At 44.0% G+C, this 18,922-nt stretch overlaps 1 protein-coding gene across 2 annotated transcripts; it reads left to right on the top strand.

Annotated features, from left to right (window-relative positions):
• Window positions 1–9: 9 nt before the first annotated feature.
• On the top strand, window positions 10–15,826 carry LOC119656540 (transcription elongation factor SPT6). 2 transcript variants are annotated; one of them, XM_038062885.1, is made up of 7 exons: window positions 10–215; window positions 441–534; window positions 589–800; window positions 859–975; window positions 1,065–1,082; window positions 1,158–1,318; window positions 10,669–15,826. In XM_038062885.1, the coding sequence occupies exons 1-7, from the start codon at window positions 177–179 to the stop codon at window positions 15,455–15,457; spliced, it is 5,430 nt and encodes a 1,809-aa protein (XP_037918813.1). In that variant the 5' UTR covers window positions 10–176; the 3' UTR covers window positions 15,458–15,826. The 2 variants fall into 2 exon arrangements, with proteins under 2 accessions (XP_037918813.1, XP_037918814.1); XM_038062886.1 differs by lacking the exon at window positions 1,065–1,082.
• Window positions 15,827–18,922: the final 3,096 nt, after the last annotated feature.

Below are 18,922 nucleotides of genomic sequence, written 5' to 3'. Positions count from 1 at the left end.
CCAGAAAAGAAAATGTCACCGTCTTGTCGCGGCTAGTCCAGTTGCCTGCGGAATTTTGTAAATTTTCGCACTTTTGTTGGCGAAAATCGCATTTCTCTTCCATCGGCACACGTCCGGACGTTTTACCGCTGCATTAGTTCCTTTCTATCAGTGACGGAACCCGTTTTATACCGACTATGGCTGATTTTCTCGATTCGGAAGCGGAAGAGTCCGATGTGAGTGTAAATTGCTAAATACACGCGTCTTTTGCATTTTTCAAGGAGATTTTACTCGGAACAATTGCTTGCAATTGTGCTGGGAGATCACTAACCAAAAATTTCAAAGTAATAGTAGAAAACTTGCAAAAATGCAATCGATCGCTTGACGTTTCACGAAAGTAGGACGCAAAAATGTTGGCCACGATTTCTAACCAACAAACACTTTTCACTTGATCGTTTCAGCAAGAGGATGAGGAAGAGTTGGATCAAAATGAGCGGAAAAAGCTCAAGAAGATGAAGGCAATGGCGGACAGCAGCGAGGAAGATGACGATGAAGGTTTGTATTCATTCGCTTATTCCTAAGGCGTTGTTAGTAGAAGTGGCCTTGCAGATGACGAGGATCGCCTGCGTGAGGAGCTGAAGGACTTGATAGACGACAACCCCATCGAGGAGGACGATGCTAGCGATGGGGAAGACTCCGACGCGTCTGGGAATTCGAAGAAACGGAAGAAAAGCGACGACGATGACGAACTGGACGATCGCTTGGAGGATGAGGATTACGATTTGATCGAGGAGAATTTGGGGGTGAAAGTGGAGCGCAGGGTAAAGTGAAGACACATTGGACCTTTAGGAGTAATAAGTTCAATCAAATTACTTCCAGAAACGTTTTAAGCGACTGCGGCGCATCCAGGATGAGGAGAGTGACGGCGAGGATGACGCTGACGAGGGAATGGAAAAAGAGGCGATCGCTGGGGAGCTTTTCGAAGGCAGCGATGACGTAAGTATCTCACAAACTATCCATTGTATAACTCTTGCTCATAAATTCCTTCAATATCATTGCCACGCTTCCATTACGAACATAAACAGGAACGAGAAGTGCAAAAGGTTTCATTAATTCTCCCTTTTTTCTTTGTCAACTGAAAGAACGTTACTAATGAGGGTTACTTTTTGTATTAACAGGAGGTAGAGAGGCGATCTGAACGCAGCCAAAGGGAGGCAGAGGTCGAGCAGTTTGACGAGGAGGAGGACGAGGAATCAGACGCGGACGACTTTATCGTGGATGACGATGGTCGCCCAATTGCCGAGAAAAAGAAGAAGCGTCGAGCCATCTTCGGAGATGCGTAAGTACCTTTTGTTGTCGTGTGCTGTATAATTCGGGTGTAGTGTCTGTAGGGTGCAATTGTACCGGAAAAATCTGTCTTACCACTCAGAAAAAATAATGGTTTTGTCAAATAGCCTCCTATTGTTCGACGCTACTTGCTTAAACTGTTAATGCGCTTCAATTTTTGAAATCCTAGAAACACGGAATTCATGAAAGTGCTGCGTCCGCGGCATTTTGATAAGAAGCTACCGCTGATTGAAATTTTCCACGTATGCTTCCTTTCTAGTGAGCACGGCTTACCATAATCGCCAATTCTCTGAAGTGTTTTTAGTTTAAGAGCGACGATAAAACGTTTAGAGAAGATGTTTCTCTAAAAATCGAGAGTAGTAAATGGCTTTTCGTGGGATTGATAAAACACTACGCACGCCATTGAGTATATCCTCGTTCCCCTCTGATACACAAGTAAGCCAGTCTTGAGGTTTTTTGTAATCCCCTGGTTGTTGGGCTGAGTAATTTTTGGTCCACTGCAATTCTTAAATATTTGACCTGTGTTTCTTGTTTCATTTCCATGCCATGCCTTATTGGTCTCAGGTAATTAGGCTTGCGTTTCCTAGTGAATGCTACTATTGTGCGTTTGGCTGGATTGTTGTGCAGTCTCGCTTTCCTCCACCAGAAGTGTGTATGTATTTGTGGTGGGGGAGAAACTACAGCCTCTGAGCACTCAGACCGTGGTGGCCCTCTTGTACTCGACTTCCCCGTCGAACAGAATATCTTGGATTCGTTTGCGTTTCGCACGATTTCGGTTAGTGGATGTGATGCTACCCGTTGCAACTAGAACACATCAGACCCGATGTCGGATGCGTCCATATGCGGGACATTCACATAGAAAATGCTCCCTGGATTCCGCTTCCTCATTACAGGAAGGGCACGTATATTTGGTACAATTCCCATTCTGAACATATGTCCAGCTAGTGAATTATGGCCCGTTAAAATGCCTACAGTACTTACGCAATCCTTCCTGCCTTTCGACAACAAAAAATTTGGTGTGTCTAGCAGCATTTAGGCTCTGCCCACTGTCATTATGAGAAGCTTGTACCCAGCTTATGAAGACAACCTTAGCTAATGCTACTGATACTCCCTAATTGTTGGTTCCGGTGCCGGCTTTTGGGAGATTGAACCCTTTGTTTTGCTAAGGCATTCGAGAGTTCATTTCCCTCTACGCCACAGTGACTGGATTCCCAGAGAGAGAAGATAACTCCACGCCTCAGTGCAGCCTGGCTATCGGTGTAGAGTGCGATACTTCTGCCCTTCAACCGCTCGTCAATCACCCAGTTTGCCGCCCTTAGGGTCGCATATATTCGGTTTGAAAAATCGTTGCATATTGTCTCATTTTTATTCGAAAGGTAGACTCCGGCTTCAGAAGTCTGTTCTGTTTTTGTAGAAGACTTGCATGTACTGCCACACATTCCTCTGGAACTTCCCAGATTTCCCTACTTTTCAGGGTACCTTCATATCTTGTACCAAACAGGGACCCGAAAATTAGGAGACATTGTAAGAGATGGATTCAATGCTCTGTGCCCCCATGTCCGTTGATTCCCCATAGATTTAAACGAATTAGTCTATGAGCTGCTCTCATTGTAGTGTTCTGAATAAACAAATCCCAGGGCTGCAAATTGAGTAATAGATTGCAGTGCGGCTAGTTTACAGTGAAAATTTTTTTGTCTCATCTTAACCCATCATACTACGGATGCATAAGCGAACATCGCCCTAATGATAGCAACGTATAACCACATTACCACATGAGGCCGTAGTTCCCATGTCGAGGCAAAGGTCCGTTCGCACAGTCCATTAGTCGTGAGAGCTCGCCCTACGTTCGCGGTCATCACATCAACTGAAGTGATAACATCAATTAGCCCCACTCCTTTGGGATGCATTTGCTACTGTCCTAACAAATATGTTTAGTTGTTGTGTTGGCGGAGGACACAGAGGATCGTAGGGTGGGTAAGTAAGCAGATTCAAATTGACCGCAACTAGGCTCTGGGAATAGAATTGCCTGATCATTTTCACATCGGGACGCAAAATCTCGATCTCATCGAAGATCATTGATACGGTCACAAAGATACTTGGCCCCAGCTGCAAGAAAATTCGGAACGGCTGGTTTGACAATGAATGTAAGCTAGTAACGGAACGGAAGAAAGCTGCATACCGAGTAATGTTGCATTCTCAAAGAACGCGGGCTGCGCGTCGAGCGTAGAAGCGACTTCACAGACGGAAAAAGGAAGCCTGGGAGAACCAACAGGTCTGTGAACTAGAAAAGTACAGGGACCAACCGCACCAGGCGCGGAAGTTTTACCACAAGTCAGCAGGATGAAATCTTATACACCTCGATGCTCATCCTGCCGAGACAAAGAGGGAAATCTGATTTCCGACAGAATGGACATATTGGAGCGATGGGTTGAGTATTTTGATGAATTGCTCAACAACCAAAATATCGGCGAATTGGAGGTGCCGCCAACTGAAGACGACGGACAAATGCTGCCACCACCAAGCATAGAAGAAACAGTTCGTGCAATTCATCGGCTTAAAAATCATAAATCGTCAGGAGTTGATGGAATTACAGCCGAATTTGTTAAATATGGAGGCGACCAATTACACCAAGTGATTCATCAACTTGTGCTCAAGGTATGGGACAGCGAATCAATGCCTGCCGATTGGCAACGAGGCATTATCTGGCTCATACATAAAAAGGGAGATATCACGCAGTGCAGCAATTATAGAGGTATCACGTTGCTGAGTACCATCCATAAGATATTCTTCTCTATCTTGCTAGGCCGGATAGCCCCATACGCCCATAATATCATTGGTCCATACCAAAGAGGATTGAGGATGAGAGAATTCAGTATCCCGACGAAATTTATAAGATTGACTAGGCTGACCCTGAACAATGTGCTAGGCCAGATAAAAGCAGCAGGATCACTCTCGAGACCATTCGACATCAACAACGGTCTACGACAAGGGGATGCGCTATCATGCGTCCTCTTTAACCTGGCCCTCGAGAAAGTGATCCGTGATGCTGAGGTAAATGCAAGAGGTACGATCCTCTTCAAGTCCATCCAACTACTGGCCTATGCTGACGATATCGACATCATGGGAAGAACAACCCAAGACTTGAGTTCTTAGCAAAAAGCTACGAACTCTTGGGCGCGTTCGAGAGAAGAATCTTTGGCCCCCTACATGAGGGAGGACGATTCCGTAGCTTGCATACCGACGAAATCTATGGACGGTACCATGACCGTCTGGATGTGGAAAAAATCTGGCTGAACAGATTGCGGTGGGCGGTGGTTACTTAATCCGTATGGATGAGGATGATCCAGTCTGGAAAGTCTATAAGGGCAATATCTATGCCTGAGATGGAGCGGTGACGTAGGTCAGGACGCCACACAGCTTTTAGGGACATCGAATTGGTGGACCTCGGCGCAAAACCAGGGTGTCTGGAGTTTCCTTATTAAGGCAGGCCTAGACCGGATACCGGTTGTTGCGCCGCTGATGATGAATACCACAGATTCTGTTAAACATGGCTCTTGTACCAGAAATATATAAGGGCAGCTCTGCAACTTTGCCAGCTTTGCTGTCAGTAGTTAGTGAGAGGGTTTGGCAGATTGCAGGTTGATTTGACTAACCTTTATGTTTGTAGACATGTATAACCGCCGCTAAGTGAACAGCGGGCTGCGTCCAGTGCGGATTCCACGGGACCGATTTTTCTGCCGCAATTGGTGGTGCAACAACGCCCATATCCTCTTTCCGAAGGATTGCGCCTTCTTTCGCAGTACCTAAAATTAAAATACAGTGTCAATGACAATCCGGCCGTAATTAGGTTTCCAGTTCTTCTCAGTAAATCAGTTGCGGCACTCTTCTTTCTGACTGGCCGTGCCGTAGACACTGGGTGCAAACTTTCCACTGAAGTGGAGAGCCTGTCCAAATTTTTCTCAGTGAGAAAATCTGAATTTGGTGAGGCCTCCAAAATTCGTTTCTCGGTTGCGATTGTTCAAAGTCGCGGGTGGATGCGAAGTCTGTGACTGAAGAGTTACAATCTGTTCCTTCCATCTTTATGTATTTTGGACACTTTCAGTGTAGTAGTAAACTACTGCAGATTCCATCGCCACGACAAGGTGGTGTCCGATGAGGAGACTGACAGTGGTAGTATGTGTTTTATTAGGGTCGGTCGTCCAATATTCTGTTTCAGTTCCAGACCATTTTGTATAAGGCAATTTTGGACCAGTTGGTCGAGATCAGCTTTGTTATGAGACGCTACAAGCACATTATCTATATAGAGATGCAGGACGTTGGATGTCCCTTGTGATAGTCTCGATAGCAGGAACGGAGAAACGGCGCGAAAGTGCTTCCTTGATGAAAACCATCGGAAAAACGAAGCAGTTTTGGTACACCTGCCGCACTTTGAATTTTCCTCTTCGGAACGCAGTAGAGTAATTTAATCCAGCATATGAGTATCTCCGGCACCAGACATTGCCGTAGAGCATATCATATGTAGATGCATGCAAAAATGCAATGTACAGAGGGCGATGCTTTTCACGGTGTTTCCCTATGAGTAACCGCGCAGCGTAAGTGGTTCCGTAGTTCTTGACAAACCCGGGTTGGCACACTGTTATTCGAGTTCAAAAATCTCCATTGTCTGAGAACAAACGGTCCGATGGTTTCAACATTCCGCTGCTTTCTTTTTCCATATTGGAACTATGGTGCTTTCTTGTCAGTCAGATAGTGTTCTATTTTCCTTAATAACCTGAGCCTAAATGTGAGCTCAGAGTTCAAACGCAATTTCTGCTTTCCCCGATGGGGGTCTACCCTCCTCAATAACCCCGCTTTATGGATCGTGTTTTTGTCTTGATTTTTCAGTTCTTCTCTTTTCTTACGAAGTCGACACCATTTAATCCGCCGCTGCCGCCGTGCGTTTCTTACATTGTTTTATCTGTGAACTGATTCGCACGACAGCAATTAGCAACCGATGTTGAGGTTTGTTAGGAATGGTTGCGTCTAATGAGGATATTTGCGTTTTTCTGTCCCAATATAGAATGTAGAAAGGTGCATCAATCCTTATAATAATAATAATCGTTGGCGCAACAATCCATATTGGAACAGGGCCTTGAAGTGTGTTAGAGCACTTCATTCAAAACCGTAACGGTACACCACAGTAGACTGTAGGAGGCAATGTGGTCAGCATTGCGCTCGCCCGAGATTATTACCCTGATTTGACTCAGGTACTCATTCACAGCTGAGTCAACTGGTATCCGACGTCAAATCACGATACAAATTCCACTGCCGCTAGTGAGATTTGAACCGCGACCTTCCGTACGACAGCCTTGCGCTCTAACCACTCAGCTATCCGGACACTCCTTAGATTAGCTATATATTGACAAGTACAAGATCGTTGTTCGCTGCGGATTAGTTGATATAATAGTGAGCTTCACTAACCGGTCATCAAATCCCTCGACTTCCTTAATGATGTCATGGAAACCTTCAGAGGTGGCGATTTCAACAGCATATTGGGTACGTGGGATATCAAAATAGAGAAGTTGACTACTTCGTTCGCGTTTAATGTTGCAGCTTTCGATATCGCGCTATCAAGTTTCTTATTGATTGCAAATATCAACTCGGAACTAATCTAGCTACACCATCCGCCGTCCTTGCGTTAGAAACTCTTGCTAACTTCTTGGTAAGATCGAGGCCCATCCTGCCGTTTCGACTGAGATGAACGCCCTAGCATTCCTCCCAGGCATTTTGTTCAATGTGATCATTTTTCACGGCATTGAATGCGTTTTTTTTGGTCAGCCTGTCACCAAGTGAGATCAGGTAGGATTTAGCGTACTGTAGTAACCCCAACTATACTGTATTTCTCTCCCTGGTCTCTACATTTTATTTCTATTTAACGGAGGTTAGCACCAAATTCTGAAGTCGTCCTTTATCTTAGCTTGGGATCAACAACATGCTATATAACTAACATGGCAAAGTTGGTTTTTCACAGCCACAATCGTTTCCTAGTTTTATCTGCTAGTGTATCGTTCTCTAACACCCTTAGTTTAGATCCAAAGTAGTTTGCTGCGCCATCGATTATTATTTTGGAGTTGTCATAATCTTGGCTGATGCTGAATTCTACCAACGCTCGTAATAAGTGCCAAGCAGTTAGGCTATTTAGGCTAGGCTATTTAAACCGAATAGAGGGACTGGGATTATGGTGGTCAGCAGTAAGTTATTGCATTACAGAGAATTCCAGTTCATTTAGCAAAGCCATAAGGGATTAAAGTACAATATCTCTAGCTGACAATATTATGGGAATTATAACCAACTTCTCTCCGTATTTCCGCTCAATGTTGCTATTATGTCCTTTCAACTAACAGGACGTCACGATTGTCGTGTAGAAGGCGACGATCAGTTAAAATTTTTCGGTGCCAATACATACCGTAAGCAGAACTATCGATTACTGCTATGTGGTTCCGTGGTTAGCCTATGTTTGTATGCAAGCTTCTCACTTTACAGCATTATACCTGTCCGAATATTGCACCGGCACCATCACATTATAGCTAGAAACGAGATGGTCCAACCTTTCTAATGCCGAATCATTTACACACATTTATTCGTCTCGAACACGTTGACCTGGATCGGTAATATAAAGCCCTAAGTATCAGCAAAGAGAAATCCTGTACATAGCCATCTGTTTGGTAAATGGAGATCGAGGAAAGGTTGCCATCGAATAATTTACGTGTTTATTGTGCATTGTCTTCGACTTTCACTTATCGATCCACTCTTGGTTTGACATCGCTTCATTCAGAGGATTGGAAGAACAATCCTTCAAGTTAAGTGGAATCTCCTATATAAATAGCCGTCTGCTTTTTACTGTAAAAATAAGGGCGCAGCCAGTGATTTTCTATTGCAACATCAACCATCTCCCTTTCTCTGTCACGAGGCATATTCACCACATGACGTCAGAATTTAGGCGATGTATTCAAAATTTGGACAGAGTAGTTCGTATCCACCGCTGGACGTTTTCCAGATCGGTCTTTGTTCTTGGAAACATTAATGCCATTGAGGAAGATATACGTTTACTTGACACAGAGACAGTCATTTGTCTATCTATTGTCCGGATGGCTCAAGTGGTTATAGCGCTGACCTATCGTAGCAGAGGGTCGCGGTTCAAATCTCACTGGTGGCATAGGCATCTGTTATCGTGACTGGAGGTCGGATACCAGTCGACTCAGCTGTGAATGAGTACCTGATTCAAATCAGGGGAAAATCTGGGGCGAGCGCAATGTTGATCACATTGCAACCTACAGTTTATTGTAGTGTACCGTTACGGTCTTGAATGAAGTGCTCTAACACACTTCAAGGACGTGATCCAATATTATTATTATTATTGTCTGAAACAAACACCTGAATGACCATTAAGTATTACATCGGGGCGGAATTAGTTAACTTTAGCTAGGTCTTGTTTCTTTAATGCGCGGCGTTCATAACTGCGCCTTCCTCGCCTCTTCCATTTTTCGCTATTTGCTTTGGATCTTTCTGATCATGGATCCTCCTGCATGCTAAAATTATTCGGACAAAATTTTCCGTTGGTAACATTTCACCTAAATTTTCTTCTCTTTCTCTTTTCATTGGGCGTTGGGCATTGGCGAGATACTTGCGTGGTGTCCTCGGTGACATTGCAGTTGGGACAATGACGTGAAGTGTTCCATTTAATCCTGTGCAGGTACTGACGCTATCCTCCATGTCCCATGAGAAACTAGATGAGATTGCAATTGACCTACCCATGCTTTTCTCTCCACTTCACTCCCGAGGACACTGATCAACCTGTATGTCGAACGGTCCTTTTTTGAGTGGTCTTATCTAATTATAAATCTGTCACTTACGATTTTTTTCACTTGTACAAAGGAATTGTATTTATTACTTCGCATGAGTACAACTTGGGTTCCATAATTAGTGTCTTACCAGGACCTCCGTTCTTCCAAATAGGTGGATTATGCTGCTTCCATGATGTAGGAAGTATCCTCTCGCTTCGAACAACTCAATGAACATGTCCTCTCTGGATTTCATGGCGAAGTCCAGCCGCGTAGTTTTACTGTCGCCTATTCTACTGTAGATCTCCAGCAACTCGTCGCTGGTGGTTGCTGGATTCACACATTAAGTCCAACGTATAACAAGTCTTCAAATTCAGACAACGTAACGACAATGACGATATTTTGGCTGTTGAGCGGTTCATCAAAATACTAAATCCATCGCTGCAATATATAGATTTTCTCCTTTGCATCATTTTGCTGATTTGCTGGTAAAACCACGACGTGTGATGCTGCTGTTCCCTGTTTTTCTTGAGTTCACAGGCTTGTTTGTTCTCCCAGGATTCCTTCTTCTGTTGGCCAAGTCGTTTCTCCGGTCGACAAAGTTCATGGTAAATTTCGACGTGTGCCCGTGTTCTTTGTGATTGCTGCGTTGCCCAATATGCAACATTCTCCTCTTCCATTGCTAGCTTACAATCATCATCAAACAAATTCTTTCGAATTCCTTTGCGTTATATTTTTGACAATACCATTGATAACGTTGAGGCGAACTCCTTGCTCCGAGAATATGGTTTACTGGATAGTCGATATAATATTTGACATGATGGCCCTTCTTCAATAAACTGGTCTCTGTTCGGTGCAGCACGGCGACACCATCCCTATATTGGGATTAGGTACTAACTGTGGTGCAGTTTTCGGTCTGTATATGGAAGGTAGGTTCCATGAAGAAATGCGCAAATCTTTGGTTGTCAGTCCAGTCGGAGGCTTGTATCGTGGCTTCGCAGCATTTCGTTTTCCGGGTACAGTTGTCAGCCCTACCCAACCTCCAATCTGCAGGAGCAGTTGCTGCAATGTGCCTCGTTTTAGGTGCGAGAGACTAGCCTTCATTCTTCTTCGTCTGCGGTTTTTTTTTTATTAAGAAAGTGAAAAATAAAATAGAATAGCTAATTGCAATTTTCGCCCTTCATCTCCCAACTCTTGGCAGACCTAAATCGAGCTCTTCGCATAGCGCAGATTGTATTAATTCATCTATTTTGAAAGGTTTTAGCGAGTTCTTTCTTTTCTTCCGATTAATTCAACATCAAATTTACATTTGCGTGGTCCGACCTTCACTTTACCGTCCCCTCTCGATCGCACTAGTTCCTTTATATTATACGTAAGTGGATTTTTTTTTTCTTGAAGATGTTTTCAAGACGTAAGTGGTGCCATCCAAAGGTATATCATATTCACTGCAGGGACAAAATCAATATTTAATAGCAACTCCTTATTTTCATTAAGCCTAATATCCGCAATTTCCTTTTTATAGGTCGCTACAAGAAGGTCAAGATATTTTCGGCGTTGATTTCGATTACGACGACTTTGCCAAATATGATGACGACGAATACGAAGAAGAATCTGATGCAGATGAATACGAAGAGGACTTCGATGGCAATGAACGCGAAAAACGTCCAAAGAAGGCCACGAAAAAGAAAATGACGAAAAAATCTATTTTCGAAATCTATGAGCCAAGCGAATTGAAACGTGGCCACTTCACTGATTTGGATAACGAAATTCGTAAGACAGATATCCCGGAAAGGATGCAACTGCGCGATGTACCTATTGTAGCCGTTCCCGAAGGATCTTCAGAACTTGAAGATGAAGCCGAATGGATTTATAAACAAGCATTCTGCAAGCCGACCGTGTCGCAACAAGAGACAAATGAAGGTGGTCCGCGTGACCGTGGACGTAAACCGCCGAGCGCAATTGGGAAAATCAAACAAGCATTAGATTTCATGCGCAATCAACAGTTGGAAGTACCGTTCATAGCTTTCTACAGGAAAGAGTATGTCCAGCCTGAACTGAATATCAATGACCTGTGGAAAGTGTACCGCTTTGATGCGCGCTGGTGCCAACTCCTTGCTCGTAAGAAAAGTCTCATTACGTTATTTGAAAAAATGCGCAACTTTCAACTGGACGCAATCATGCAGAATCCAGATGCTCCCCTGCCTGACGATGTTCGATTAATTAGAGATGAGGATATCGATCGACTAAGAGCTGTACAAACACCTGAGGAGTTGAAGGATGTTCATATGCATTTCCTACTATATTACGCGCAAGATATTCCAAAAATGCAGGAAGCTTGGCGAAAGAAGGAACGAGAACGCCGGAAGCAAGAGAGAATTGAAGCCAGAAGAAAAGAACTCGAAAATCTGGAGGAAGGTGCTGAGCCGCCACCAGAAATAGAAGATGAGGAAGATTTGGAGGAAGACCATCCTGAAGAGCAATTAAAACAGGCAGGCGATTCGGGTCCCTATGCAATGTGTAAGAAAGCCGGAATTTGTGGCCTTGCGAAACGCTTCGGATTGACACCAGAGCAATTCGCCGAGAATCTGAGAGACAATTACCAACGCCATGAAGTTGAACAGGAGCCCATTGAACCCAATGATTTGGCTAAGCAATACTTATGTCCGAAATTTATGACTGTTGATGAAGTGTTGCATGCGGGCAAGTTCGTTGTGGCCCGGCAATTAGCGAAAGAGCCCTTATTGCGGAAATGTGTTCGTGAAATTTATTTCGAGCGAGCGAAAATTTGCGTACGACCAACAAAGAAAGGAGCCAAGGAAATCGATGAGAATCATCCGTGTTACAGCATGAAATATCTGAAAAGCAAACCAGTCAGAGATCTAGCTGGAGAACAATTCTTGCGTTTAATTATTGCAGAAGAAGATAAGTTATTAGAAGTCACTATCCTCGATAAAATTGAAGGACACACAACTAGCTCATTTCTAGATGAAGCGAAAAAGCTTTATGAACGTGATGAGTTCTCGAAAAATGTGCAGGATTGGAATGCCTTAAGGACCGAGTGTGTTGAATTGGCTCTAACAAAAATGGTGTTGCCGGACATGCGGAAAGAATTGAAATCAATTCTTATTGCCGAAGCTAAAGAGGCGGTTCTGCGAGCTTGTTGCCGAAAGCTATACAATTGGATAAAAATCGCTCCATATGTACCATCATTCACTGAAGAAGATGATTATGATTGGGAGACCACAAAGGGCATTCGCGCAATGGGCCTGGCATATGTCCCGGACTACAACCAAGCAGCTTTCTGCGCAATAACAAGTCCAGAAGGAGAGGTGACTGATTATCTCCGCGTCCCCCATATTTTGAAGCGGAAAAATTCCTATCGGCTTGATGAGAAGACTCTGAAGGAGTCCGATATATCAAATTTGAAAGCGTTCATTAGAAATAAGAAGCCACACGTCATAGCCATAGGCGGCGAGTCCCGAGAAGCATGTATGATACAGCAAGATCTGCAAGAAATTATCAAAGAGCTTGTCGAGGAAGAACAGTTTCCCAATGTGGCGGTGGAAATTGTCGACAACGAATTGGCGAAAATTTACGCCAATTCGAATAAGGGACAATCCGATTTTCGTGAATATCCAGACCTTCTGCGACAGGCAGTTTCTATTGCTAGAAAAATGCAAGATCCACTTGTTGAGTACTCGCAACTTTGCACTGCGGATGAGGAAATTTTGTGCTTACGATATCACACTCTCCAGGATCAGCTACCCAAAGACGAACTCCTAGAACATCTCTATTTGGAGTTCATCAACAGGACGAATGAAGTGGGCGTTGATATTAATCTGGCCGTCCAGAATTCCTTAACTATCAATTTAGTGCAATTCATATGCGGTCTAGGTCCCAGGAAAGGTCAAGCCTTAATTAAAATTTTGAAGCAGACGAATCAACGGCTGGAGAATCGTACTCAGCTTGTAACTGCATGTCACATGGGCCCTAAAGTGTTCATCAACTGCTCCGGATTCATAAAGATCGACACTAATTCGTTGGGCGACAGTACTGAAGCGTATGTGGAAGTTTTGGATGGATCTAGAGTGCATCCGGAAACATACGAATGGGCCCGAAAAATGGCTGTGGATGCTTTAGAATATGATGATGAGGAGGCGAACCCCGCCGGAGCGCTGGAAGAAATTCTCGAGTCTCCGGAACGGTTGAAAGATTTAGATCTCGATGCTTTCGCTGTCGAACTGGAGCGTCAAGGATTCGGCAATAAGAGCATTACTCTATATGATATCCGTGCGGAATTGAATTCGCGCTATAAAGACTTGCGAACGCCGTTTCGCTCTGCAAATCCGGAAGAACTGTTTGATATGTTGACAAAAGAAACCCCTGAAACATTCTACGTGGGAAAAATGGTTTTGGCTTCTGTAGTTGGTATTTCGCACCGGAAACCTCAAGGCGAGCAATTAGACCAAGCAAATCCAGTCCGCAACGATGAGACTGGACATTGGCAGTGTCCTTTCTGCCTGAAAGATGATTTTCCTGAATTGTCTGAGGTGTGGAATCACTTTGACGCTGGTGCTTGCCCTGGACAAGCAACAGGTGTAAAATTACGTCTAGATAACGGATTATCGGGATTCATACATATTAAAAATCTTTCTGACAAACATGTTCGAAATCCCGAGGAGCGAGTACAAATCGGGCAAGCGATTCACGTGAGAATAACGAAAATTGATGTGGAAAGGTTTTCTGTGGATTGTTCGTCAAAGAGCTCAGATCTTATGGACAAAAACCATGAATGGCGGCCTCGAAAAGACAATTTTTACGACCAAGAACAGGAGGACAAAGACAACCGGAAAGAAGATGACTCTAAAAAAACGAAGGCGCGACAGCAGTACGTGAAGCGAGTTATAGTCCATCCAGCATTTCATAATAAATCGTATGCAGAGGTCATCAAAATTATGGAAGACATGGATCAGGGCGAGGCGATTGTCAGGCCCTCAAGCAAAGGGGCGGATCACTTAACGGTGACATGGAAGGTTTGCAAAGATATCTATCAACATATTGATGTTCGGGAAGAGGGCAAGGAGAACGCCTTCAGTTTGGGGCAAAGCCTTTGGATCGGCAATGAGGAATTCGAAGATTTGGATGAAATCATTGCTCGGCACGTGACACCGATGGCTGCGCATGCCAGGGATTTGTTGAGTTATAAGTATTACCGCGACGCTGATGGTGGTATGAAAGATAAAATGGAAGAATTACTCAAAGAGGAAAAAAAGAAGGATCCAAAGAAAATTCATTATTTTGTCTCAGCATCGAAAAATTATCCCGGTCGGTTCCTGCTCTCATACTTGCCAAAGCAGAAGTGTCGACATGAATATGTGACAGTGACCCCGGAGGGCTTTCGGTACAGGTCGAAAGTGTTTGAATCAATTAACTCATTCCTAAAATGGTTCAAAGAACATTTTGCCGATCCTCTTCCCGGCAATACACCATCGATTACACCACGTGCGGGAGCAACTTCGCGTACACCGTCGTATTCTACCCCGTCTCTGAGCATGAATTCTGATGCAATTCAAAAGGTGGCGCAAACTATGCCATCGCACATGCTCCATTCGCTTTCACAGGTCGCAGGCCAAACACCGCATTACCCTAACACTCCCGGCTATGGTCAAAGTGCTTATATCAATACTCCATACACGCCAAGCGGGCAAACTCCGTTCATGACGCCGTATCACACGCCGCATAGCTCCCAGACTCCTCGTTACGGCCAAAGCACTCCCAGCCAAACGCCATCTTACTCGAACGGACCATTCCTTCGGCCGGGTCCACCGCCAGTTGCTTCTTCACGAACATCAGGATCGGTTCATTCGTCGCCACAATCGTACGGCCGGTCACCACGAATGTACAATAATCCACCCCACAACCCGCCACACAATTCGCATCCCCGTGGATATGGTGGTGGAAGCGCTGCTGCAGCCCATCAAGAAAGCATGGATTGGCAAAAGGCGGCAGATGCCTGGGCCCGAATCAAACCCAGTTCTGGCACGCCCCGTGATATGGGCGGCAGAGGCACACCTCGCGGACAGCAACGAACCCCACGCTACGACGAGTATCAACCGCGCAAAACACCGCAATACGACGAGCGGCCGATGAGCCGCGGTGGCATGGGTGGAGGACGTGGTGGCGCCGGTGGCAACAACTACTTCAAGAGCCCTAAATCGGTTCGGAGTACGCCGCGAACGAACACATCGCCACTACCGATGACGTTAGGTGACGCCACTCCCTTGTATGACGAGAACTGGGATAATGATTAGGGAAAAATGAGAGTTTCCATTTATTTTTCTGCAATTTTTATAAGTTGGATTATGTTATGAAATCTTTTCTTACTTTAGCTGTAATGCTTTTCAACTTAGTCATAAATATCGTTTGAGGAAATATTTCTTAAGGAATCGTTTTGTATGGAGACAGCTTCATTTGAATATTTTTTTTTAATGCAGAACACAACATCCAGAATTTTTATTGTGAAACGATGCTTACAATGATTAGAGTGAGAGAAAGAGCGTGTGTTTCGTTTTCGATAAAGAAACGTTATAAACAGACAAGTTATGTATTTAAAGAAGCAAGACAACATCTGGAATTATTAATATAATGAAATAATAAAACAAGAGCGTTCTTTTACGAAATATGTCTTTTCATTAATTCCCCTAGACAAATTAAGGTTAAACTAATATAGTTTCCGCTCCGAACTGCTTACAGTGACCACGTTAGCAGCCAAGCGCAAAGTTCGTGCCCTCATTTCGCGTTTTCATCTTCATCGTGTTATCTTCAATCAAGCCATTTCTCACGGGATATAATAGCACTATCAATACTACCTCAATATTTCGTAGTTTCGAGTAGTCTTTTATTTCGTATTCCGAGATCCTCCGACTAATTTTGCGGTTTTAAGGTTTTGCTTAAAATAAAGCCTCATTAAAGTCGGTTTCATGTCTGCCTTTTTTATGGATGATAGAAATCTTAAAAAGGCGCTGCAGATTCCAGCCGTTCGTAAGATTTTCTTCCATAAAAGTACCACCTTAAAATATTACTTCGTTGGAGTGCTCCGATTCGCCCTCCTCTGGAAGAGACAGCTCGCCTCATTCGATAGAAGGTCTACCGATGATACAAACTGTTTCAGCCTTCAATATTATTCATCATCCTTGCTGAAAGTCTTTGAGTTGGGGCTTAAAGATACACTCAAATCCTTCCCTGTTTGTCGTAAGAGGCGATTAAAAGCAACAAACATTTTTGGGCTAGGAACCTGCAAATTTTGAGACTTCATTGTTATCGAAATGTCAACAACGCCTCGGATAGGGGCTGACTTCACGACAACGACTTTTGGCTATCGAAGACCGACTATGATCGCTGTCGGGTTAAAAGAGCGCGCTATCTTGTTCGGGAGCTGGTATTTGACAGGATTCTGACTGCAATGCTGCCATCGGTCGACAGTGGGAGAGCTATATTACTGATGGAACGGCAGATCTGGATGGAACTCCGATAGCAAGCGAAGTTCAGCTTAGTGTACACCGTGACAATAGAGAATTTGCTTTTGCGTTTGTCAGGGAAGGGGAAGGTGCCGCAGATCACAATAATTTCAGAACAGATATCGCATCACGAAAGAGCTTGCATGTGGTCGCAAATCTTTTGATGGTTCTGTGAAGGATGTCAACGGCCGACTTCTCATCCACGATGATGAACAACTGAAGAAGTAAAAAGAACACTCCACCATTGTTCTTAACCGTATTACATCTTATGGATGAAAAAGCTAGTCACCGTAACATGCTGTTCCTGCAAGCAGGAGAAAAATCATTTCGCCCATCAATCCACCTAAACGAAGTCAAGGACGTGACGGTGTTTCATCACAGTTATTTATCGCTGCACCTGCAGTTACTGCAGATCTTGGGAATCCGAGACCTTTCCTTTCCTAGAATAGAGTGGAAGAAGAGGATAATCATTAAGATCCCAAAGAAGCGAATCCGTTTTGAGCGCGAAGAGTGGACGGGTATCTACGTGCTCCTTACCGTCGGAAAGATAATAGTTAAAATAATTATAATTATTATAATTATTTGCTTGATCGGCAAAGGGCAGGCTGGTTTTCGCTCCTGACCCTCCTCCATTCACCACATCAACACCCTACGGATTATTTTGATACAGTGCGCCGGGTTTAGATCTTCACTGCACCTGCTCCTCATCGAATTCGAGGAAGCTATGGATAGCGTGAAAAGGGAGTATATCTGGAGTGCTATACATAGGAGGAGCATTCCGGAGAAACTAATAGCTATTGTCAGAGCGACATATGATGGCGCAAAATGTCATGTGCTACACCAATGTAAAATCTCAGAGGATTTTTAGCTAGAAAGCGGAGTCCGCCAATGTTGCATCCTGTCCCAGGTATTATTTCTTCTTTTTATCGGTGATGTTCTTTATGCTGCCTTGTCCAGAGGAACTGGAGCAATTCAATGGACGATAACATCTTTCCTTAAACACCTCGACGACGAAGATGACATCGGTTTGCTCTTTCACTGGGTTATGGAAAAAAAGGCGAGTAGAGTTGGACTGAAAATAAACGCAAAAAACAAGGTCTTTAATCTAACGGGTCATCGCACTCTCCCTATCTGTATACCTCGAAAGCATGGTTTCTGCCGACGGCAGCATCGAACTAGATGTTGCCTGACGCATTAACAGCGCTAGATCCGCTTTTGCTGCCCCGTCTAAAATCTAGAAGTGTAGTTATCTCAGTACCAAGATCAGGTTAAGACTGTTCTGTGCTAGTGTGCTTTCTGTATTGTTATATGGGAGTTGCGCTTGGAAAGTAAACTCCACTCTTACTCAAAAGCAGGGGTCCCAATACGGATTCGTGACGGAAGTTAACTTGGGACCTCGTCCGATTCCGGAGCCGTCAGCAATGGAAAAATCCTAAAATTAATAGAAGATATTTTCAAAATCCTGAAATGATTGAAAGTACTTTTAAAGTACAATATAATCCTCTAACACAACACAATTAGACGCAAAATAAATAATGCTAGAACGATTGTGAAAAATTTTCAAAAGTGTTGTGCAAGCAAATACCTGGTTGAACGAACTTAGCATTTGCTGCTGCTGTGAGAAAATATTGTGAAGAAATTGTGAAATTTGACTTGATACTTTAATTTAATCCACCAAAACCCCCAATATCTCCACAGATCTCTCGTAGTCCCCCCTCCGTAACCCCGGGGACGAAGAAGACGGAAGACGTTCTGCAGAACCTTTGTCTGAGGTCCACTATCCTCCTGCTGTTGAGAATTGTAATTTTCTTTATCAAGAGCGGCGGTCACCACATTTGGGTTTCTTTTTTGCCTCAAGACTGAAATGTCTACTGCAATTCCTCTAGCCAAGACAAGACAAAAGTAGTTTGGTTTCCTAATCTGGTGGAAACGTCGTCACGAATTGTAGCGTTAGAAGCTTTGGTATACGCTGATAAAATTTGGGGCCGTGACTTTTTTCTAGAGCCACCAGGGATGTCTCCTCTTCAAAAGGCCTAGTGGATCAGCCAGCTCTCTTTGGTTTTTCGCTTCTGTTATGCTTTCCGCTGTCGTTTCCTCCGCTTTTACTGCCGAGAAAAATCACCTGTGGTCATTATGAATGTAGTGTTCACTCAGCCGCTAAATAAGTATTCGGATATGTCAGGTCGACAATTGAAGTTATTCCACTATCTCAAAACGTGGGCTCGCATACACCGTTGGATAGTACAATGTCCGGTTTCT

The sequence above is a fragment of the Hermetia illucens genome, chromosome 5 (genome assembly GCF_905115235.1).
Source record: "Hermetia illucens chromosome 5, iHerIll2.2.curated.20191125, whole genome shotgun sequence".
Lineage (NCBI taxonomy): Eukaryota > Metazoa > Arthropoda > Insecta > Diptera > Stratiomyidae > Hermetia > Hermetia illucens.
The sequence above is the reverse complement of the archived record's forward strand: the minus strand, read 5'-3'. Positions and strand labels throughout refer to the sequence as shown.

What these genes read in the sequence shown, in the direction of transcription:
- LOC119656540 (XM_038062885.1), top strand. Translation starts at nt 177, where the DNA reads ATGGCTGATTTTCTCGATTCGGAAGCGGAAGAGTCCGAT. An exon ending in CGGAAGCGGAAGAGTCCGAT is followed by an intron (nt 216 to 440) that starts GTGAGTGTAAAT and finishes TGATCGTTTCAG; the next exon opens with CAAGAGGATGAGGAAGAGTT. An exon ending in GGGTGAAAGTGGAGCGCAGG is followed by an intron (nt 801 to 858) that starts GTAAAGTGAAGA and finishes AATTACTTCCAG; the next exon opens with AAACGTTTTAAGCGACTGCG.